Source organism: Scatophagus argus, chromosome 23 (assembly GCF_020382885.2).
Source record: "Scatophagus argus isolate fScaArg1 chromosome 23, fScaArg1.pri, whole genome shotgun sequence".
NCBI classification, from domain to species: Eukaryota; Metazoa; Chordata; class Actinopteri; family Scatophagidae; genus Scatophagus; species Scatophagus argus.
The window spans coordinates 6703939-6729395 of record NC_058515.1 but is presented as its reverse complement, the minus strand read 5'-3'; the positions used below and the strand labels follow the sequence as shown (position 1 = coordinate 6729395).

The window sequence follows — 25457 nt, the reverse complement described above, 5'->3', positions numbered from 1 at the left end:
GAGACTGGTAAACGTCACAATTTGTGTCATGCTTTTGGTGTCACTATGTGAACTTGCAGTTATAAGTACATACCGAGGCAGGGGGTGGTAGAGGTCATATGGCATAATTTGCTTGTAGCCATCACTAGAACGGGGAATCAATTAAAAAAAAATATTAGGGTTTCAGATGATACAAACTACTGTTGACGGATCATTATCATGGATCTCTGGACTTCAAATTGACAAACAAATAGAAAATGTTCAGTCCAGTTTAAGCCCCATAGAGGTCTAACCTTGCCAGGCAAGGCTCCATGTTGCACTCCTGGAGTTTGGGTTTAGGTTTGATGTTCTCTGGGTAATAATGGCAATACTGATCCACAACCACTCTGCCGCTCCGAAGGTCAAAGCACTCTGCTGAGGTTAGCTGGTACCCTACAGACAGAAAAAAACTAAAATGATCTATTATCTATCTAAAATTATCTTACCAAACATGTTAAATGAAGCAATTATTTGGTAGTACTAAATATTTATCAAACATTTTATTACTTATCTGCCACTCAAGATAGTTTTTTGGTATGACAGTTTTCCATTAGTTGACTTGCTACTATCAAGCACTTAGACTGCAATGCCAGTAATGCAACTCCATGTTTACCTCCACCACATGTGACGGAGCAAGGAAAGAAATCGGTCTCTCTCCAGCGGTGGATGATGGGTTGGTAGTAGATGTACTGAACCACACTGTCTGCTCCACTGGCATACTGCACCTATGACAAAAAGAGACAAATTTCCTCAGTGAACATTTTGCAAGAGGTACAACATTACTAATGGACACTCCTCTTTATCCAGTTTAGCTGCCATTTCAATGCAGTTCAACGTATCCTGTGCTCGTTTTGACAAAGCAATCAGGTTCAACTGAGAACGAAACTGCAATCAAACCCTGAAAATTCAGCTTAAACCTAACCCATTCACTTAAGCTACATAAATTATTGCATGAAGACAATATTGCTGGTGGAGGCTTGGTTTAAAGTTTTTCTGCCCCCTGGTGGCTAGCTCCCATATGTAACTAAAGAACAAAATGGCATTTTACGGAGCAGAAAATAAACTCCCAGCCCTCTAATATTGCTTCCTTTTCTGTTTGTTTGAAAAGCTACAAAATACTGAAAGATAACACATTCACTCAATTAAATTAGCCATATAAGCTTTTATAAGTTATCAATAAATAATTTAGTATCATCTGAGACTTCACTCCACATGAATAAACGGAACCATCCTTAATTCGTTTCCTTAATATACAAAATATTTATTATTTGCATTAATTAATCAGTGATGTCCAACACAATTTACATTGGATTTGCTTGTCCCAACAGCAAGCCATCATCACTCCTCATTCATTCAATGTCTTTGCTCTTTTAGCTTACAAACAACTGCTATTGGTCATTTCTAGATCAGTTCATTGACACTGTTTTCAAAAGTTCCTTGGATATAAATGAGAAAAAACAGTGCAGGGGGAAAGGCTGATGCAGCTTAAATTATGGCAGACATGCCAATAAATGACAAATAGATACTGGAATCTATTTAGAGATTTCCACAGAGAGACTGGAGGAATCTGACCCTCGGTAACCTGCAATGTCAGCTTCTGCACATTCAAAGGTTGGATGCAGCTCCCAGTAGTCTACAGTAAGTGCTTATCACAGGAAGTAATAAATAATTTACTCAAGGAGAGAAGACAGTTTCTTAGTGCCTTGTTTCTGTAAGATAAAGACCACAGTGTGGATCTTTTATATAGAAATTAGGCCATGCGTGTGTAATTTATTGGGCATTTTGTAAGTTTCATAAATATTTCAGCCAACATTTTCCTTCTAACCTCATGTCTAAAACATTCAAAGCCAGATTATACCTACAACATATATAAATTATACACTACTGCCACTCATTCACATTCATGTATTTACTGTGGAAAGACTGTCTGGCAACTTTTTAATACGCTTTTCCATTTGTCCAAACCTTTTCCAGCGCTGAGATATGAACTGGCTTTCTGCCTCGTAACAGATTAGAAAATTATGCATTCATAGCTTCTCAGATTTCTGTCTGCTGAATTTCTAGTTATTGTCCCATCCTGACTTGAGTTTATGAGGGGGGAAGTTTTCACTGGTGTGTTCCAGTCCATGGCCTGTATAAATTTTAATGTCCACACACTGGCTATAGTCTTAGAATGTGTTCATCTGTTTGTGTGTGTAGCAAAATAAGAAAAACAAAAAACAGATGTTGTAGCTATTTGTGTCATAGCATTCTAAAAAAAAAAAATCCTGACTGAATTATGTTATCAAATACAAGTTTCAAGTAGTAACATATTTACACCATGGAGTATAATGTTGCAGCCAAAAACATGAAATCATTTGGCATCTTTAAGCTATCTGGCGCTACAAACACGTGCACTACTATTGTTATCACTGCATGACATACTGCCTCAAAAACATGTCCCTTAGAGAGAGCAAGTAGACAAAAAAAGTTGTTAGGATTTTATACTTAAGTGGCTTGCTCTTACTCCAATATCTTTAAATCTAAACATTTGAAATCAAATCTGGTTTGAACCCTGTGTGGGAGGTCACCCAGAGTTCAGAGAAATGAGAGCCTTATCTGAGCCCAGTTTGGCTGGGTTGCACTGTTTTCAGGGCTTTGAGTAAAAAATACAACAGCTGTGTGTGTCAGCAGCTACTTAAGTGGCTAAAGTAACCACTTTTTTCTCACCTGAATTTACCAATACTTACAGTATTTAGACCTTTATTAATAGGTGGAGCACCTTTTGCATTCATATGTCATGTTTCTATCCACCCAACAAAAGCAATATTCTCCTTTTAGCTCTGTCTTGGCCTCCACCAACTCCTGAGGGAAATCTCGGCTCCTTCGCAGCTAAACACTTCACTCTATTCAACAGCTAGATGCTAAAGTTGTCTGTCTGGCATTTGGTACAGGACAGACAGCGCACAAAGGCTTTATCAGAGTGAAAACCGTTGGCTGGGGATTGATGAGAGTGGTCATACTGAGGCATAACAGTAAAGTTGTCAGCTATAAAACCTAAACAATGAGCCGACAAACACTGACATGCAAAGCTAGAGTTTGCAGGTAATTCTCTGTGGGTTTATGACTTCACTTTACATAAAGGACACTGAGGTACTCTTAGCATAATTGTTTTATGCTAAAAGTACCTCAGTGTCCTTTTTTTAATTACTGCAACGTTAAGTCAACTGAATGGACACAATTTAAACTCTTACTTTGACTGTGAAATCAGCTCCGAGTGGGCCAGTTATTCTCAGGACCTCCTTATCTGAAAGTTTCTGGAAGTCCAAGGTGGTATTCTCCAGGTGGTACTGCCCTGACCTATCAAAGACCAGTTCACCTTTTACCCCTTGTAGTGTCTTGCTCTCCACATCTGAAAAAAAAAGGAACAAAAGTAGATAGCTGGAGCACAATGGACAAAGTGTAGATTTAAACAGTGAAACTTTAGTTTCTCTTTCTTACATAAAATTTGTTATTTCTTATCTGCATTTTTCCTCATCATTTTAAACAAACTTTAAACAAAATGAAATAGTGAAGAAAAGGAGATGTGATTAAACTGTTGAGATAATCAAAGGATGACCTTCATTTATCACAGACTCTCTGACACAAACCTCCAGTCAGATCCATTTACAAAGTTACAAAGTCCCCAGGCTGGCTGTTGTGTATACAGACACAGAGAGTCACTTTGGTTCTGCCAGGAGGCTCGCGTCGGCCTGCCAACAGAGGAGCGCTCCAGTAACCTTACTTCAGCCCTGGCCTAACAGGATCTTGTGTGATTCCAGCATGGACATTTAAACAAAAACAACAAGGAAACACGGGAACAAGCAATAACCAGCAGCTGTAATCATCTGCAGACAGATGGTTACAATTTGAGTGCCCTCTGCCAAAAAAGACAAGGGAAATATTTAATGAAAAAATCCGTCCATTCACAAAAAGACATTCTTTTGGCCTGGCTCATGAGGCAATCTGTAAACTAACCATGGAGCAAAGGAAAGGTACAGCGATGGAACATTTGTTATCAATTTGATCCAGTGGTGAGATTGAAGCCAGTACTTTTACATCAGCGATATTTTCTGGAAGCCTTACGTCTTCTCTGAGCCGGAGCCAATGGGAGGAAGAAGCACCTAGTCTGATTATTCTGCTCTGAGCTACTTTTAAAACCAGTCTTTATGAGAGAGCCCAAAATGTAATATATTTTGGAAGAGGGAATAATAAGTTAAGATATTCATTAGAAAGATCAAGCAAGTATAACATATATAATGAAAAAGTAATAGTCTTTTTGCATCACAGAAAAATTTGCAATAAAACTCACAAAGCACATGCAGAATACTTGCAGGGGTGTCAGACTTGGAGGAAGAAAGATGATTAGGTATACAGAGCCCTCATGTAAGAAGGGACCAGAAACATACTTGGATGAATAGCTGTGGGTTTGGGGAGGGACCTCATGCCAGTGTACAGGGTCCAAGATTTAGTGCTACACTCGTGAATACATGTGTTTAATGTGCAGGTATCTGGCAATAAAAAACACTGCCAAATATAAATAATGTTCAACTGTTTTGGATGGAAGGGGACCCTGGACCTACCAGGACTTACACAAGTGATCCGGGCCTTTCAGGACAAGACGTACATGACGACTCTTGTAGGGGATGACAACAACAGTGTCCTCGGCTTGAATGAGACAAACGAACATAAGGGGAAAAATAGAACAAAGCAAATGATCAAAAATTATTGCAATGCAACAAAGTTAATATAATCACAACTGAAAAACATAAAATAAAAAGACAGACTGATTTGACTTGGATGAAATTGCAGTTGCACTGATTCTTTTGCCTTGGTTGCATGACTGCTCAGTAACAGGGGGGTCACACATTACAAAATCTGACACCAGGAGGTCCAGAAAAAGTCTTTCTGGTCTCCACACCATGTTTTGTAACTAAAATGTTTGCAAAAAATGACATGGGAAATGATGCAATACCACAAAGAGAACAGGATTATTTCCTTCAAAAATGGGTGTCCATCACCTAAAAAGTTAAACAGCTAGTTTTAAAGGGGGACTGCAGAGCTTTCATGAAAGTTAGGGGAATTATGAGACATATATTACAAAAAAAAAATACAAAATAAAAGCAGCAGGAGCTGAGAGGATCCAGTGATTTTGGGTCACTGGATCCCTACACTTCCCATACTGGAACGCCACGGCATCATTTGTTAGACCTTCATGCCTCCCACCTCCCCACTCCCACCTCTTTGAACTTCAATGGTGCCGGATGCAGGCTTGACATCTGAATTTTAAAGTCTCTCTGATGATGTAAGAAAATAACCTGATGACATCACTATGACATTATCAGAGCTTATTTTCTCATACTTGGAAAAGCTCCTCCAGAACCACAGAATACAAATGTTAGTTGAGAAGTACTCCTCTTGGCAAGTAAAACAACCCTAATGCATAAAATCATTGGAGTACCTCTTCATCTTAACCAGGGAGGTGAAAAGCTATTGAGTTTAAAGTAAATGAAGTAAAGATTGTTTACTTTTTCCTGAAGCATGTTGGGATTTATAGTGTCCTCGCACCAGTCTGCAGGATGAGCCATCTCCATTGCAGACGCCGCAGTTGTCCTCCTTCGCTGTGCTGCCCAACTCATGATCACAGCCTACGATCTATAATAATAATACACAGAGAAATCTCAACAACAGAAACATGCTCTGAAAAAAAAAAATGAAAAGGAAAAAGAAATACAAAGAGAATTTGTAAAAGTCCCAATAAAAGACCTTTAGACCTTCAAAATTGATTGATTGATTTTATTACAGAAAATGTTTCACTTCATACCCTGTAAATGTTAGAATGAAATGATCCAAACATCCTGCTGGTTTCTTCCATATTCATACCAGATCTATTGTTTGTATTTCTAAGATAGCATGAAACATCTCCTGAGATAATCATGGGTTTTTCCAAAAACGTTCCCCACTGTTTTCTATTACACATTATCTGAAACCATCCATGGTTGATTGATGGACTTTTTTGCAATTTTTGTCGGTAAGACAAAACCAAAACCACAGTGTGATTCTAAGCATGGTAAGAGAGTGTATTAAAATCCTGGTGTGTCTTTACACACACAATGCCTTGGGACAAAATGTCATTCAACCGGGAAAAAAATGCATTGTAAACTATTTCCTGGAGTGTCAGTCAAAAGTCCAATCTCAAATATTATTCTCATTGGGTATTCATTTGTAAAGCAGATGGTGTGGTGTGAGGACTGTGAGTCAACCAACTGCGTGAAGCTTTTCTTGGATTTATTCCTTTTTTTTTTTGGCTCTTACATTCATATATACTATAGCGGCACAGCTTGTGAACCAGTAAATATATTCTAGTGTTGAAAAAACATATAATTAAATGAAATATATCCTGTTTTGGAAAGAATTCCTGTTTTATGGGATTGTATGGTCATAATTTTACAGATACAGTGCATGACTTTCAGCATTTCCTGAGTTCAGGTTTACAATTCAAGCCATCATTTCATTATTGTTAAAATTTGCATTCTGCTTCAGCTGTGAAATCTTTGAAATTTCGTAAAAATCGAAATATCTCATTATTATTAAAGCTGTCTCAAATTAATCAAGGATGACATCCATTAAAATCGGATGTTTTCTGTTTCACTGAAGGCCAGCTCACAAATATTTTAGGTGCCTTCAATTTAATTCAAGTCTGTGATTGTTCACCACATACTGTTTTGACTCATGAAGATGCATTTTTCAGGTTTTCTTAATAAAAATGGATCTAAATTCTTAACAATGTTGTGCCTGGAAAGCCTGTCCTTGGGGCCCCAAAATAGTGCATAATGTGTAAAAACTGAAGTTCTTGTCATATCCACAGTAGATAAATTAAAAGAAACAAACATGAAATCCTCAGCAAAGAAAACAATCAAGGCCTCTGACTCTTTCTCCTACCTGGCAGACTCCACTGATACACATGTCCAAGGACTCAGTGTAACAGCGGGTTCCATCCAGCACCTTGGGGGCCAGTTCCACCACAAGGCCTGAGCCCTTGGCTTTGCACTTGAGTGCGCAGGGGTTGTCTGGGTCATTGTACACAGGCAGCCACTCATGATACTGACCCTGGTATCGCACATCTGCATGAGCTGAGCACTGCTGGGCACGGAAATCACCCGCATCTGGAGGACAGTCCTGAAAGTAAAAGCAACTTGTATAATTAGCAAAAACATCTGATTCTGTTGTGTCCACAAATGGCGGTTGAAGGATTTTTGAGACTGTGTTTGCTGAAAGCCAGAGTAGTGATCATCATATCAAAGGAAAACAGAACTAGATTGATGCCCCCCTTCACATAACCTCTCACTTTCTCTCAAAAATCAGATGTCCACATCACCACATTCAAATCCTGAATTTAATATTATATGGTAACATTTGCACGGTTCAGTTTATGTCAACAATAACCACTTGAAAGCTGTCCTCTCCTGACGTACATTACATGAAGATGAGTTCACTGAACTTACCACATTACTGCATGTGCGATATTTGATATTCTGCCCTTCGCAGGTCCTGCAGAAGACAAAATGAACATGTGGCTTAACTTTGAATGGTGAATGATAAAACAAACCACAATGCACACCAATCATCTTCGCCCAAGGCAGCATGTATTTCAACAATGGACTCTTATTGTTTCTTGAACTGTAGAAACTGTAATCCTGCAGTGGTTTCAGAAGTAGGGGACACAATGATACAAATGCGTTTCACAAATAAACTATGATGAAATCATAATGGCTATGATATGACATAACAATGGTAGTGGAACAAACAGTTAACCCGCACATGATGAAATGGACTGGAGAAAAAATGATAAAAAAATGATCAAGTGGGCAACACAAGTCTACAGGAACTGATAATACCAAAATATAATACTAAATTCTCATTTGTCTTAGTACTCAGTCTTGAAACAATCCTTGCTTTATAATCCAACAGTAAATATAGTAGGAGCACAGACACAGTACAGTATTGTGTCTGCTGAACAGATAGAAGTAGTTTGGATCACGACTGTCTGCATGACAATCTGCAGTGTCTTTGCCCAAATTATGGAGCTAACCACTTCTTGAAAATTGGGATTCTTTTGTGCTTTGATGCTGAGTGATGATAAACCATTGATGGTGACTGTGATAGGCCAATTATCCATGACCCCAGTGGAAACTAATCAGGATATTCTTTTGAGTTTGGGAACTTGAGAGGAATTCCAGTGTCATCAGCCCTTAACTAATCTGAAATCCTGATTGAAGGCAACATTGCAGAGTTTGGGCCCATGGTTGAATGAGGACTTTAGGATATTTATAATATTATTCCAAAAGCGTAGGGAGTGGATGTGAAGTGTGTGATGTGGCAAGAACATTAGACCCCGTGACGAATCCAGACAGTCCCCTCTGCCAAGCCAAACATCAGGTCATGGGGCTTGAACCCAAACAAGAGATTTTCAAAGACCAAGAGTTGAGAGACAGGTAGCAAAGATCTGGATCAGTGGGACGAGCAATATATAAACTAGACATTAAAAAAACAGGCAAAGGGAATAAAATGAATTTCTCCTTTCATTTGTTCTCGTCCTTGGAAGTTACAACATGGAGGCTAAGCAAAATTAGGGTCGGGAGTAAGGATTCATCATGGCGTCATCATAGATTTGGGAAAAACAATTTAGTTGAAATGTCAGAATTCCTGGAGTGCATAACCCATAACTCACAGAATATGACCCTGCTCTTTACTGCCAGATACACACAAAACACACAACTGCAGAGAATTTGGCCATCAATTAACTACTCACAAGACTACACATCTAGCATGCCAATAACCTCAACCTCAGACAAGAAACGGACTAAAATCTATTGTAACCATGAAAACTTCACAGTAATAACATCTTATAATACTGGATATGCTGTAAAATTTGTCTGGCTCACAAAGCCCATATATATGTCATCAGCTCTTCTGGCTAGATTGAAAGAAATTGTGACCATATAGTTCCATGACCTTTGCTATAATACTGATACACTTGAAGTGAATGGACACATTAAAATGGGGCTGAATTTGTAGTGCCTAAAAAAGCCTAGTATAATCTTTACTGTAACCATGAAATTTGGAACCGATGGCCATGGTGCCCAGAGAATGAATTCTAATGACTACTGCGATCCTGTGATGTCTCATAGTGTCGCTAGCTTCTATCCCCTTCATCAGGTGGAATTTTGAATTTGTACTTTGGTTTATGACTGAATATCTGCAAAACTTCTGACATTACCATCAGCCCAAGCTGTACCTTGTACTTAGCACTGATTAGCAAATCTTATCACGATAACACACTAAACTAAGAGGGTGAACCCTTTTAAACTCTAGTTACATTTTGGGCTGTCTAGGGGTAAGACTGGTCTGTTCCATGGTCTCTCTGGGACTTCTCTCGGACTGGATATTTTGTGGTGTAATGTACATTTGGTGCTTCCACGGTCTAATAAAAAGGCTGTGGACTTTCTTTAAGGGCTCCTTCTTCACCTGCATCTTTCTTATTTATTTATTTTCTGCTTATGATTCAGAATTTCTTTATTTTAAGACCTAAATCTTAAGCGAATTTGGATTTTATGTGACACGGATTCGGTGGAATTGTTTTTTTTAGCACTGCACAGGCCACACAGTGGGTGGTCCCCTATACTGTAAAGTAGAAGACATCATCAAGGTGCCAGGCCCAAGTTAATCACAGCAAGTTGATTAGTCATTGCCTTGGAGAAAATTCACTTCTATACATACCACTTAAAAAAAGACTTTAAACACAGCTGTGACATGCCTTTGGTGAAATTCCAAAATGCCCGTCACTTAATGTGACTGTAATTTCTGCAAAGCAGTGACCCAGTGAACAGCGAAATCATTCACGTTTTTTGCATCTCTTCAGTAACTAACTTGTTCCTTTGCCTGTCCAAGGCTGATGGTATGAATAGGGTTCATGTCTCATTAAATTATTTAGTCAAGTCAAAATAGCAGTGCTACTGACCTGTTTTTATAATAACGAATGACAATAGTTTCTCGAGCCTTATAAATGACAGAACAGCACTTTCACTTGCTAAGACACCCAATCCATATGTCCACACTTGCTTCAGACCAGCCATGCTGTTGTTAATAATGGAGATTGTGATCGAGTGAAGTGTGTTGTGTGGGTGGGACTAATGAAGGTAAGGTATTTTGTGTTTAGTCTGTACTTTGCACTGGCCCTTTTCGGAGGTTGTCTGACTCTGGTGTGCTTCTGTGTGTGTGTGTTTAAAGGTCAGAGAGTTGGAGTGGTATTGGATTGGAGGGTGTTGCAGGCCCGTTTCCAGCCTCTCTTTCCAAAGAGTCACACACACAAGGGGCCTTGTGCTGTGCTTTTTAATGACGCTGTTTGATCTGCCACCCGGTTCCAGGCTACTGCTCCCCTCATTCCCACGCAACGGCAGGCTGAGGTGGGATGAGGTGCGACGGAGGCTCCTACCATTTACTCAAGCAACCCATACATTACTGCTACTGCCAAAAGACACACAAGTTTGTAAACATACCCGCCTGACTTACATGAGCACGGACGTCTTCACATACACACTCACACACTACCTATACATCCCACATACAGCTCAAACCCCAAACACCTCTTAAAACGTCAATAGCTTTTATAGTCAGTAGCATTCTGAGGTTTGCCTGACCAAAAAAATCTGGCCAGGCAAAGAGAAATTGCTGCTGCTGATATCATGAAATGAACTCCTCAAAAAGCCACTGACCTCATTGTTTACAATGCAACACATGGGGGGTCTGGCACCATGAGTTTGAGGTTTTGACAGCCTTGTGCTTCTAAGCCTGGATTCCCAGAACTAGTACAGACAGATTGATGGTTTTGGCACACTGGATACACCGTCTCATACATCTGGGTTGTGACCTCAGGTATGGTCTGCTCTGTTCTGTCAGCGTGTCTTTGGACAGTGGCATTGTTTTATGATCTCACTGGCTGCTCCTGTCACTGCTGAGGCGACTCCAGAAGCCCCCAACAGTGAAACAGAGGTGACTTTGGCAGCAAAGCTCACTGGCTACCTTCAGTGAGGGGCCAATACATTTAGGGAACTGTAAAATAGAGGAATGCAGTGAAGTCACCCTGTTGCTATTTCCCAGTCTATAAATGTGACATTTCTATGGAAAACATACCCTCTCACTCCTTCTGTCTCTCCAGTTTTTTTTTTCATGTTCTTCAAATCCATTTGTAATTGACCACTTTGCCCAATACAACTGGCCTCAAGCTTTAATCTTGAAGCCCACTGGGTCAGCTTGAAGCATTACCAACCAGGTGACTTTGGCATGAGGATGAAAGGCCTCAGAGGTCCAAAGTGCAAGTTCCAGTTCATTTTAAGCCCAGATGATGAGCAGTGGGAATCCAACCAACGCGGGCTTATTGCTTGCAGAGCCCCAACTCTATCACAGAAAAGGGTAATTATAAGTGACATGTACTTTGGCAAGTGACTCTGATTGTTATGCTCTGATTTGTCTGGGCCATCACTGAAAATCAGATCCCTGTTGTCACTGATGAATTCAAGGTTTACGCTCATGTGGCCGTCTAGACAGTTTAAGGCGGCGGATGGGCAAGTGATCTCAGTGGACCCCTCAGGGCTGTTTACAGTCACATAATAATTTTATGAATTTGGAGCATTCCCATTACAGCCCATGGCAATGGAGCAATTGGTGAGATTTACTCACACTATTAGGAACGCTGTCTGGATTTATCTGGGAGAATAGCTGCATTAGGACCAAAAAAAGACCTCCCCTCCTCCATCGCTCTCTTGAATCTTAAAGTCATCATAGGGCACCTTAATGGAAACCAGTCCAACCACAGTCAGGACTCTGCTCTTTAAATGAGGAGCTTATCCAGATACTGTTTGAACACACGCTTACAAATTGTCCATGCGACGTTTCCATTTATCTGAAGGTCAATAAGGTTCTAACTTGAAATTATACATTCAATTTGCTGTTTATCCTCCTCCTCCTGTGATGTAAGAACTTCTTAAAGCTAGGGGCTTATTACATAGCATTACTCTGTGAGTACTGTACTCAAATGTCAATGCTTTTATGTCTCTGGTTCGCGTAATAGAAATATAACTTTCAAGGGACCATTTCTTTATAAAATGTTTTTCTTTTTAAATATATTAATCAGATAGGATCCAAGAAGTTTAAATCAATTGCAGTTTGTGTCTTAAATGATTCTTTTTTGAGAAATAAATGCTTTTTTACAGGACATGTAGCTCCAATCCAACCCTGATCAATGCAGCACAGCAGAACTTCACTGATTAAACTCACTAAACCGGGGGTTTGGGCTTTAAATATATTTAGTAAATGCCTGTAATCAAAGTCATAAGAAGAACATTCTTTTCTCTCCTTTTGTTTCTCTTTGAGCAATATTTTCCATGCAGCATTACCATCTGAATCGTGTGATGACCATTACAATTATTGTGCTACATATTCTGCTGTGTAAAAAAAAACCACAAACGATACGGTTGCCCACTACACTGTCATACATGTGTCGCAGAGAATTGGCCGAGATGTGGCCTTACTTGGAACTGAGGCATCGTCTAAGGGAGTATGAGGCTCCTCCTCCACAGGTACGGGAGCATTCACTCCATGAGCCCCAGGCATCCCACAGAGTGTCTCTGTCTTCTTCTGATCGGGCCGTCCGTGAGCTCTACACACCATAAAAGAAAAGAACAGAAGAGTGAAATGTTTAAACACACGAGCTGTCATGGACATTCTTGCGCAGCCCCCCAAGCAGAATTTTCGCTATTATCACCTTTAATATGATAAAAAGTGAGTTATACTTCAATCTCCCTAATGAAAGATCCTGTATGCATATTCCTCAGCCACATGAGTGGTTGCTCCCTCTGCACACGAAACAACCAGAACTGCTAGTTGAGAGCCTGAACTAAAGTCCAGGAGCTGCTGAAAATGAAACACAAGTGCATATGACAGGACGAGAGGGATTGCAAGGAAAAGTCAGTAGAAGCTCTCGACTTTTACTCTTTTGCATAATTCAAATAACTGAGTCATCCGTTAGATCGCCAAATGTTATTCTTCTCTTAAAACTTCAGGCCTCACTTGTGTGCGTCTCTCTGTTAATTGCATCATGCTGTATTTGGCAGCAGAGGTAGGCCTATTATCGCAGGATCCAAAATCAATATTATGAGAAGATAAATTTTGCGACTGCAAGGACAATGTGCATCTCAGATATAGAGTGATAGCCAAAAAATAAAGATCCTCTCCAACCCATGTTTTTGCCTTTTGTATTTTCAGACTTCAAACTTGAAGATGTTTATTTGTAAGGCTGGCATTGTCTTATAATATCACTCATCGTCTACTCTACGACTACATGAGTTATGTTTCTTTCTCTTGGCTTTACCCAGCAGCCAAGCTCTTCTCAATGCCCTTTGCAGAAGGGGCTGAATGACGTTATAGAGCTAGTTTGTCTGAACACCAGGCTCAGATGAAGTGAAAAGGAAAAAAGATTGCTTTTTGCTCGAAGAACAAGACCAAAGACAGCTTAGTTCAGAGGAGATTCCATTCTGCCACTGGTTCTACACCTGCTGAATGGATGAAAACCTGGATGATAAAAAACAAAATGGAACCTGGATCTAACACTGAATCAAAATCATTTGCCTCCTATGGCAGCAGGAATGTGGTTTAAAAGACTCGAGGTGCAAACACATTCAATAAAATAATCCGCCATTCAAGAGAGGTTTTAAGGGCATGAAAAGGAATAGACGGATATAAGAAAAAAAATTATCATTTTCCACAATAACCTGAACACTTAGCCAGTCTAATATTTTAAGATTGAAAAAATGGAGCTTTTGTACCCTTTAGACAGCCTCCCACCATGTGATCTTTGCACATCCAGCAGAGTTTTTGATAGGGACTTAAAAATGCCAAAATCCTGCAGATTAGGAATGAAATGTGAGGCACAACAAACCCACTTAGTCTGAACACGCTGAATAAAGGAGGGCCTATGAGAATTTTATGGGTAACACCTGCTCTTAAAAAGATTTATGCCTGCTGAGCTGACAAATAGTTTACAGTCAATGTCCAACCTTGCATTTGAGATACACAGCCATGAGGTTTTGGAGGAAAAACTCAGGATATGCCAAGTTATTTTGACCTCCTTAGCCCCTTTTTCCAACAGCATGGCGTTGTGCTTTAGTCTACAAAGATGAATGGATCCTGCAGGGGCAAGCAGATACAAGGTAATAATACTGCCTTGATTATTTTCTTTGGGTCACGGTAGCAAAAACACACATGCCGTATGTTGTGGAGCAGGGTGGTGGGTTTGCATTATTAAAACTGCGTGGGGACTGATATAAATGGCTGTCAGTGCTGATGACGCCTGAGGAACAGCAGAGGGGAACAGCAAGACCTAAACACACAGCCAGTGGCCCATGCAGCCAAACATATCAGCAACAGCGCTACTTTCTGTACTGGCCAACTATTTCAATGTTTGGATCCACGGTAAATAAACGCAGGCTGTGCTCTGGGCAACCGGTTAGCACATCACCTTAATTCTCCTTTGAAAAGCAATCAGTGAATTTTGCACTCAATTGGGAGTCGTGTGTAGCAAAGCCAAGAGAGCTGGAGGCATAACAAGGCTGGTGAGGAAAGAGGAGTGGATATAGATGAAGGGATGGAGAGATGGAGATGAGAAGGTTGTTTGGCCGACTGTGCTGCTATTGTTCTCGATGGAGGCGGAGGAACACAAGGCTCCGCTAGTCCTATGGCCATCCTGCTGGAATTTGGGTCCAATAATCAAAAGGCTCAGATGTCCACTTGGAGCCTTCCTAACCCGAATCACTGCCCCTCCCTCCTGTCTTGCTTGGTACCATTTACACAACAAAGCATTTAGACATATTTGTTCTCTGGCTCTTTTCCTATGAGAAAAACAGAGCAAACATGACCACAGAGGCCCCCTTAGCTGTCACTCATCCCATGTTTTCACATTAAGTGGAAGAGAGGAAATGAGGATATGATAAAAGATCCCTGATCTCCACATTATGTTATTCAGATGGACAGATTGTATTGAAGTCACCTGTCAGCAGCTGAGACTAAGGACATTTTCCTTGAAGATGGAAAACTCCTGGACAAGGGAAAGAAACCTGACCCCGGTGCCATTTTTGCAGACTGTGTCAATACACATGCAATGGGCTTTTCAGTCGGCAAGACATACGATATTTGCACATCTGCTGAATCCCTTGTCGTCTCCTTCTCGCCACACGGCACTGCACTTACCGTCATGCCACAAGCAAGGCGGTCAGTGTAATGTAGCAGGGAGTCCTAACCTCAGACGAAACAGCTCGCTGACCTGTGCATGCATGACAAGTCTACTTATGTGACGTAGATCAAAAACAGGGGAGGCATGGTGACTTTTCAGCAGGAGAAAATAAGACAAATCAGGTCACACTAACTGCCTTGTTAAAGCTGTTACTGAAAGGATCTGAAGAGCGCATTTTTACTGCACAAAGTCACAATGTGATAAAATTCAAACTGTACATGCACAGACACACACACACACACACTCACACTTCTAGACATTAAAGCAGCCTGTTAAAACACTTTTCTCAGTGCATCTCTTATATTGGTCTGGTAAGTATTTTAAGGAGTTTTAATGATGAAACAAAAGATAAAAGACAAAAAATAAAAAACAACACACACACACAAAATAATTTTTTTTTCATAATGTAAATTGAGGTAAAAAAGTAAACCTTACAGTACCAGGATAAGAAGAGCTGTCACCAGTAGCTTGCAAGACAAAAATTTGTGCTCCATGCCTTTTCAAAGTATGTGAGTCAATCGCTGGAGTTCTGACTGTGTTTGTTTCTATGTGTGAGCCTGATGTGTGATGCCCTGCTCTCTAGGTCAGTCTGTGTGTCCTGTCTGCCTGCCGTCTCCTCTCTGACTTGCTCCCCTTCTTACTCAGGAGTAACTCGGGAAGGAGGGTGCGGGGGGAGGGAGAAGGGCTGAGAGTGCGTGCGTGTGTGTGTGTGTGTGTTTTTTTTTTGTGTGCAATGCATGTGAATGTGGGGGGAGGAATCAGGGTTGATGTGAACCCTGCAAGTCCCTCAGGTCTGGCACACTAGCCAATCAATAAATGGGCCTCAGTCAAGCGTGTTAGTTCAAACAAGAAGGTGGGCTTCAAATTCACAACTTCACACGTTTGTGTGTGTGTGTGTAAGAGAGAGAGAGACAGTCAAAGTAGGAATAATGGCAGACAGACAGCAATTGTAAACCAATTTTCTTCCCCCTTTGATTCTTTCCATTTCTTTGCCTGATATCTCAAATTTCTCTCTCTTAGTGTATATTCCTATTTTTCCCCTCTCTGCCTGCCTCTCTTTAATTTTATTTTGCCCGTGCCACTGTTTCTCATTTCTTTTTACCTCTGGACAGTTTTGTTGTGTCCACTGCCAGCACTCTGTTTTGAAAACGTCTGAAAAGCCTCAATCACACAGAGCAAGCTAATCTGCCGCTGTGTTTATTTGCCGGTGTTGTTACAGTGTTGTTTTATAAGTGTCTTATGACAAAGGCTGAAATATACAAACATGCATTTTAACGAAACTGACATATTTGGAAGCACATGATTTCATCTCCGGGCCCCTGACTGTGTTTCGCTTTACACATGGTTACATGTGAGGGCCCCATGAAAATCAGATGACATAGTCAGGTCATCGAAGCTATCAGGATAGACTTCTCAGACACGGTGACTTTTTTTCTATTACTTTATGAGCTAAAGGTCTACTTCAATAGAGCCTTTCATAACATCTGGCAGTTTAAGCCAGTGAACATTTGCACTGTGGAGGTGGGGAACAAGCCAGGTGTCCCCTGGAGGGACAATTCCTCTGGTTATAGAGAAAAACAAGCAGTCGGACGGACAGCTCTTGGCACAGAGGGGATATACTATACACAGAGTAGCTTTCCAGTTTTAACATTTGCAATGGCAAAAACAAAAGCTGAAACAGAATTTTTTAAAGAGAAATAGAGCAGTCAAGGCTGGTTCCAAACCACCAGTGCCCCTCTATGTGACTTACGAGTTAGCAGGCTATCATTCAGGCATTTCAACCGTGACGTTCCAAAGACAATAAAAACTCTGTGCCCCTCAAAATCAAGGCTTCAAATCCACCTTCCAATCAAACACCAAATCAAAAACCACATAATTGCTATCAATTAAGGCTGCAAGGAATGTGCTGCACTCCAGAGCAAACAGGCAGCAACCCTAATCACAACATCGGAGCGGATGTCTCGACGCTTAACTAACACCAGTACGCAGACACACGCACATTTTTTTTTTTTGTACTTCACTTATACACAGCAAAACTATCTAAAAGTCATAACTTGTTGCTGACAGCATGGGACTTGGCTTGTTTAATTTGGTAGTGGGGAATGTCTGTACATTCTGCAAACTGAGGAATTATCTGATCCATCTGATCCAGACAGCCACATGAACACATTCAACCATCCACTTAACACTGCTGTATTCAGTGGTGCCAGCGGGAAGGGACGTGGACATGTGAATTTTCACAGGCCTGCACAGAAATTACACCCCCTTCCACCCTTAATCCATAACCTTCTGATATTTGCTTTCAGAAGAAATCCTTCTCATATTTGCAAATGTATGACTACAGAAAATAAACTGTGGCACCTATGATGTGCCCAGAGTTTAAAACTAAACACCCGAGGAGGAAATTAATGTGTTTGACGGACACTCACTTGGAGCCAGTTCTCTACCACAACACTGCTGGAGGTGTCTCCTGACAGTTTAAACATTAATCCACTAAGATGATGAGGTGAGAAAAAAAATGATATATTGCATTGTTATTTTACACAAGGGCAGGCTCGGATATTAGGTTGCATGAAGGAAGCATGCGAGATTAGGGGAACTGATTGTCCACAGACAGACACACATCATCATTTCAATCGGTTATGATAATATTGCATTCCCCCAAGTAATTGCTGAAAAGTGGGAACACAGCGAAATCACTTCGCCGAGGTCCAACAGGGCAAGAAAGAGGAGAATTCAAACAGGCTGTAAACAATCCAACAGTTTAGCTTATCTAAATCACTTTTTCTGGAGGTAAAAGTGAGTGAACACAAAACAGTGAACTCTCCAACAGGGGTCACCATCACACATCACAATGGACACAGAACCTATTATTGAAAATAATGTTTATACTATGTTGAGCATCATAATTTTATGTTTACAAACTTTTGCACTGATTCCATTGGTATCCCGCTGATGAGACACTGTTTAGTTCAAACTAAACTGAGGTCAAGTAATCCAGTCCCAGTCGGGAAGTGAACAAAGTGGTCTACTGACACGTTCTGTTATCACTCTGCCCTGACCCTTGCCAGGTTGTAGCAGTACCTCAAGAGCCTCCTGAGAACTGCAGGTCGACATTCAACCAGGAAGTTTGCCTTCCAAATATAACACGCTTTTTCAAATATTTTTTCCTTGTATAAAAGCTGAATCGTTGATTGGCTGACGTTTCTCGCTTAACATGACTCCTTTATAGCAATGCTGACATCTTCCCAAGATCACAGCAATCAGCTGAGTTATTACCAACTTGCTTTCTAGCATTTAAAAAGGCAAACATACAACATTAAACTCATGTACGGACGGAAAGGAAAATAAATGAAGAAGCACCAAAAACTTCACATGTTCCCTGTTACAATGACTTACTTATTTACGAATGATGTTGCTGTCCAAAATGTAAAGACCAAAGATGCATTAAACAGCCTCACTCACATCCATCAGATACATGATTTCTGCTGTCCAAGTGGAAAATAAAAAGACATATTAGCCTTCAAGTTGTTGAGTTGTACCACAGCTCTAAATTACCAGTCACACTCTACCTTTTTTCCCAAATAATATATTCCAATAAAGTATCTGTGGTATTTTTAAATATCGTACTTATAGTCCTCATTCATATTTGTAAGTACAAATTACAGCATATTATTACAACAAAATTAGTTGCTGATCCTTATTTGAAGACCTAAGTTAAATTTGCATTTACTTTCAACTGACTTGACTTGATTTAAATGATGGAAAACCAGCCAATTAATCCTTGTGAGTGTGAAAAGTGAATGAAAACGTACCATCATTGCGTCCATCATCACTGACTGTGAAGTAAACTTAAACTAGAAAAACTCTCGCATGCAAAGTAACACCGAGGCCTAAATGTGAACTGACAATGTTTTTACATCTTGTAATGGAGTCACCGAGTAGGCTTTCTGAGCAGCAGAAGTTTAACTGATCCTTTCCTCTACTCCTCTGTGGAGGAATAAAGGATCACATAAAAGATTGCCATATCATGGGGTGATGACCTGAGTTAACAGACCCCGGGTTCTCAGAAAGAGAGACAAATGAAGGTAAAGTTACCAGGGACTGACATTAAGTGACACTCGAGTCCAAACCCTCGGCTCCCATGAGGAGACTTAAATGGTTCAGGCGGGATAAATGGTAGCCTCCCACCACTCCCACAAGACGATATATGTGCTTCAATCATGATTTACACCAAAGTCATTGTTTAAAAAGCTTTCTGGGCTACGATATAAAATGTTTTACCAGGGCAGAGATTTTACGACCTGCAGCTGAAAATCAACCACAATCCCTGCCCACCACCAACCCCCCAAAAACCAGAGGATTAAAATTAAGATATAACTCCCAACAATCAGCTAAATCCAATTCAAGCCAGATGGGAGGTGAACTGCAAAACAGCACCTCAAAGTAACAATTGCAAATAAAAAATGTAAAATAGTCCCCAGATATTTTCTTTCTTCTTTCTCTTTGATGATCAGCATTGTATTTTCCCTTTTATTAAACTGCCCAATTGTGATTATTTACTATTATTTGATACTTGATATGGAAAAAGGTCAGTTGAATTTTTTAGTCTACAAGTGATACAAGAAATATTTGGTTTCAGTATTTGGTGGTAATCTGAAGATGACAGATTTACAGAGCCATAAACACACCTTCTGGGGATATTGTATCATGGCTGAGGTGGGAGGAAGAACAGTGCTGCGTGCGAAGCCTTTTTAGGGATAAATAATGTGCACAAGGGAAAGATGAAAGCCAACTTGGCCTTTAACAGACCCATCTCTGCTGGCATATGGTCCAGCAGACCTTCTGACTTTGGAACTCCCTACAGCTCTGCAGAGGAAGACATTTGTTCTGCCTGGATATTGGTCCCAGAACTTTTTACAGTATGAATGAAAAGAAAATGATTTGTTTCTCCGAATAGCAGCTGCATAATAAGGTCTTGTCAGCTTGCATGGGCCGTGAACATCAGGTGAGATTTAGCTGGATGGCTTCACATTACAACATTTAAAATAGCGAACAGGCTATATTTCACATCTGCAGGACAAAAGTTACCAATGCTGTCGGTATACTGCAAATCAGTGAAATTAATCTACAAACAGCAGGATGTATATGCATATAGACATCACTATACTGCGAGTCAAAAGTTAATACAAGCAAGGACACATCTGCTTGTTTGAAAAAGCAACCAGAAAATACAGGCTATTTAAGATTGAATATTTCATCATAATCGACATTTTGAATAAGCCAATAACCACAATCTGATCCCACCTGAGCAAGCCTCTAAAACGCCACATACGGCCCCCAGCGCAGAGGACGAATGGGGCACGTAATTAAGAATCAGCACTGACATTTACTGCTTCCTGAAACTGCATTCATACCTTCGAGGCACTGAGCTTTTCCCATTAGCACACCCAGGTGAGCTCATGTGTTTTTAGCTGCTTTCTGGTGATCGCACAGGCTAACTGCATCAGAGTCCCACTACACCAACACTCCCCACCCAAATGCCTGTCTCCCTCTCCTTAACCCAACCACTGCCACCATGGCGTTTTAAAGAGGGTTTGACAGAAGCGGATAGGTATAAATTAGAAGTGTAAAGCCGCTGGAGTCAGCTTAACTGGCTCACCAAGGTGGGCTAGAAGGAAATGGGGAGCGTGGGACCCACATCCAGACCTGGGCTGTCGCTAAGCACCACAGCTTATTTATGGACTCCAAGCCAGCATCAAGCTTAACTGATCCCCAGCGTTTCAAAATGGAGAGCATATTGCCATATGACTGGGATATTACGGTCTTTCAGAACAGTTTTAACACATTTTCTATTTTATTCTCTGAAAACTCAAACACAAATCAGTAAACTAGCTGACTTTAAGGAGGCTAATCAATATTTTTATACATGCAGAGGAGCATATGATTAACTCGTTAAAGGAGCTGCTTGCAGTGATGAACCCACATGGAGTTTTTCTCTGCTCCATGCACAATTTTAAGCGGAAGTGAGAACTGAAAATGAAAATGAAACTAAAAATCGGACTTACATTTGTTTGATGACAAGGAACTCAACTAAAATGAAAGCTAAGCTTGTTACAAGGTTGCGGTTTATGTCCAGTGAGTTATGGAACTACTAAACCAAGCAATTCTTTTGGTTTATGACAATTACTCCAATTTCAAATTCAATTTTTAATTAGCTAGTTATTATTTTATTGCGTTATTATGTGTGGACAGTGTGCATTACGTGTGTCTTTGTCCAGTTTACATGTCAGTGTCTGAGTGTGTATGTATTAGGCATCGACTGACATGTGTTTTTATATCAGTATGCACGTCTGCCCATCCTCTTTCTCCTCGTCCTGTGAAGCTAAACAGAAAGCATCACTGCTCCATCTGGGGCTGTTCACATTCCACACACATCCTGGCCTTGTCACCCCCCCCCCCCCCCCCTCAAAAAACTCCTTCCTGTCTGAGTGACTAATTTGTTTTGGTTTCCGTGTGCATTTCAAAATAAATTACTCTGACGTTAGATGCATGCTTATAAACCACCTTGGGGGAGGGGTAGTGTTTTTGTGAATAAAAAGAAGAAGCCCAGATGGAGAACTGCTCCCTAGTAAAGGCGACGGGTATGCATAATGGTGACGTAAGGCTCCAAGTCATTGGCAGCTGTAATTGTAACATGTGGGAATTGTAATGGCTGTAATCAGTAAACATCAGGAAATAGCAGATTGCTCAGTTTTATGCAGTGTGCTTGTCTTCGAATCCTTTATTTATCACTTGGCATCCTGCCATTGTTCTTTTCAGATCTAACAAATACATCTGTTGAACAACAAGAGACATTGCTATTCACTTTTACCGAATTTGTTTTTTAGTTGATGGAGGATTCTGCTGATTTTGACTAAAACTCATTACAGATTAGGCAGCATTTTGAGTGGTGGAGCAATGACCGACCAGTTCAGCCACTGTGACGGCAATCAGAGTTTGGATTATGATCAAATCGATCCCAACCAACCAACACCTTTTTAACAAGTCAAGACAGCTCTCTGGCTCGTGTGAGTGTGACTTTATGTTTTTCTTTGCTAAGAGGTTTGATAACTTAATCTGCTGCTTTGAAAACAGGATCAAACTTTACCATGCTCCAACATAGTTAGAACTTTCCTGTGACCCGTGGTGAGTACGAACTTTGGACAGCTTGTTCAAGAGGCTGTCTGGGGACTTGTGTGCTATGATGAAAAAGTATTGCAGCTACTTGCAGCAATCAGCACTGTGAAACCAAGGATTTTTGGCTGCAATAGGCTCCATCAGGATTGCAGAACTGTAAATATAACATGTATTGTTACGCTAGGATTCATAGTAGGAGAAAAGAAAGGATGTTGAAAAGGATGCATGAAGTGGAAAATGTTGTAATTATGTACTTGAAGCAAACAGCTAATTTGAGTTCATATCACAATGCCAAAGAGACACAGAGCCGACATCCTGACTAATTGCTGCATTCATGTCAAGAGAATTGAGAGAAACGCAGTTCAAAGCTGGGAAGCAGGTTTTTGAACCGCAGACATGAAACAGACTCCCTAGTTAACCTCGTTCGTAATTGCAACACAAGACACAACAGTTCAACTGCAATTTTTCGGAGCGGAGACACCAAGCCGCTAACTCCAAATAAAAAGGCACCTGGTTTGTCTCACCATCTTATAATTCATGATGAGAGAGTGTGGAGCATTTGCACTGTAAGTGAGTTGAAGCTTTTCTATCCGCAGAAAGACGTGTCTGATCTCCTGTATGTGCTGCACGCAGCTAAGGTTTCGGTTTTTAACCCCGCATCAGTAACATGTGTTTTCCATTGCTGAAAATGTATTGTGTATTGTCTTTGGCTCTGAGACGATCACAGAAAGTGATAGTAATATGATAAAGGTGGTCACAGGAGGCTTTAACCCTTGGAGCGTCCTCTGAAATCTGACATTTTTCACTTGGTTAAATAATGATGCAGTAACGAGGACAGCAAAGGGCCGCGTGTCCTTTGGTTCCTTGTTTTGACCTGTGACTGACCTACAAATATTGAGACAATTCAAGAAAAAGAAAAAATGGATGACACCTCAAGCACGCAGTTCCAACTCCCCATGAGACATTCACTGAATCTTTTATATGCATGCAATTAGGTTTCCAGCAAAACACTTCTCATGCAATTACTAATTTCCCGATGAAGGCTCGTCTCAGGCTGAAAGACGTTGGCTTTTATTACTGTTATTATTCTAATAAGAACTAGCCAGTTTAAAATCTTAGAAAGGGCATGAGAACTGGAAGCTCTTCATTGGTGCTGTTGTGCAAAAGTTGTTCAGGGCAGGAAATGAATGAAAAAGTTTTGTGAATGCGTTTGTGAACAGATTTGGAATTGCGGAAATAAGCAAGACTGTAAAATCTGTGCACAAATGGCAACGACATGCGACTACTCAAAATAATGGCTTTCGTGAACAGATTCAAAGCAGAAAAATGTGTGTGAAACTCAAAGTTCCCACACTGTATGTGATGCTGGAGTTACACACGTGCTCACAAATGTCAGTTACAAGTTACAAGTTTGGCCAAAAAAAAAAAAAACATCCAGCAATGAAATGTGAGCACAGATTTCATTCTCAAAATCCAAACTTGAATTTCTTGTGTGGAGAAACACAAAATTTTTAAACTTTTAAACCGTTAAAATTATTTCTGGACATCATTTCACAAACCCGAAATCTTATTGACCCTTATTTGATTCCGAATTGGAGACATGACATTAGTTCTTATTCAATAGGCTTTGTCCATAATATGCTGCGGTGCTGGGAGTGCTAACAACTCTTTCAAGCAGCCACACTTCAACACATCAACTGGGCTTTGTCCTGCATCACCCACATTTAGAGAGGGGGAAACAATCCATCAGCCAGCCCCAGTGCAGCTCTGCAATCAAGCATTCCTCACCCATATGCTACTGTAATCAAGCTGAGACACACGTGGAAGATGAAACTGCAAATAGGGAGATGAATATCATAAACTGATCATCATTTAATTTGGCTGATTTAAATACTCTGGTACTGCTTAACACTGTGACGGGTTCCGGGTTCAAGTCCGGTTTGCATGTTCTCCCTGTGCCTGCGTGGATTTTCTTCAGGTACTCCAATTTCTTCCCACAGTCCCCAAAAAACATGTACATCGGGTTAACTGGGTTAACTGAGCGTGTGCGATTGTCTGTCTTTGTGTGTCAGCACTGCGACTGACTGGCGACCAGTCCAGGGTGTATCCCGCCTTGTCAGCTGGGATAGTCCCCCACCCCTTCATGACCCTGCATGGATAAGTGTTACAGAATATGGATGGATGGATAGATGGACTTGAGTACTTACTCTTTGTTAAAACAGTATAAAAAGGAAACAGAAGCATATGAACGTGAGACAGATATTGAAAGACTTCTTCAACGACAGCCATGGAGACAGAGTGGAAAAAAGCACACATGCAGTGACTCATTTGAACCATACACACTTCCACTTCATCTGCATTTTCTCTCTTTAAGCCTCTCCTTTTTTTTCAGACTGTCACTCCATCAGGTCTTCTTTTCTCTTTCCATCCCCCTTGCATGAAATTTACTGGATAGCATTTCAGCTTGGCCTGAGCAGTTCGCAGCTCTATATAAAAAAAAAAAGGAGTAATCTCACACCCACCATCCTGCCCTTCTTTTCCAAAACCACTGCCATATCTAATACGGAGTGCTCGCTAGTAGGTCAACAAGAAAATCTGGCTCACAGGATACATATTATGGGTCCCCTCCGAAAACACATAAACACATTAAAAAAAATAAAAAAAATACCCATCCTTCCGTCCAAATTTCCCCTCAGACTCCTGCTCAACTGTGAAGAGGGGCTTTACAGCTTCTCTTTGCCATGGAAAAAAGGAGGACAGCGAAGACTGTAGTAGCAACGTAATGCCAAGGTTGAAGAAACTGAGAATCTAAGAAATATTACCACAAGGTAGCTGACATCACTGCTCTGGATGTAACCAGAGGCAAAACAGGAGATGGTACTCTCACCAACTGAAG

General features: G+C 40.6%; 1 protein-coding gene across 5 annotated transcripts in view; it reads right to left on the bottom strand.

Annotated features, from left to right (window-relative positions):
• LOC124054500 (ADAMTS-like protein 1) overlaps positions 1-25457 on the bottom strand; it is an 88844-nt gene that overhangs the window by 17137 nt on the left and 46250 nt on the right. For 4 of the 5 annotated variants that reach the window (XM_046380588.1, XM_046380589.1, XM_046380586.1 and 1 more), the window contains exons 3-11: positions 12627-12754; positions 7542-7587; positions 6979-7215; positions 5565-5691; positions 4630-4704; positions 3252-3409; positions 632-743; positions 273-411; positions 74-124 (exon numbers count right to left, since the gene is read on the bottom strand). In XM_046380588.1, coding sequence (XP_046236544.1) covers positions 74-124; positions 273-411; positions 632-743; positions 3252-3409; positions 4630-4704; positions 5565-5691; positions 6979-7215; positions 7542-7587; positions 12627-12754 — 1073 coding nt within the window. Of the gene's footprint in view, positions 1-73; positions 125-272; positions 412-631; positions 744-3251; positions 3410-4629; positions 4705-5564; positions 5692-6978; positions 7216-7541; positions 7588-12626; positions 12755-15822; positions 16013-25457 lie in introns of those variants that run through there. The other variant, XM_046380587.1, reaches the window with a different exon arrangement.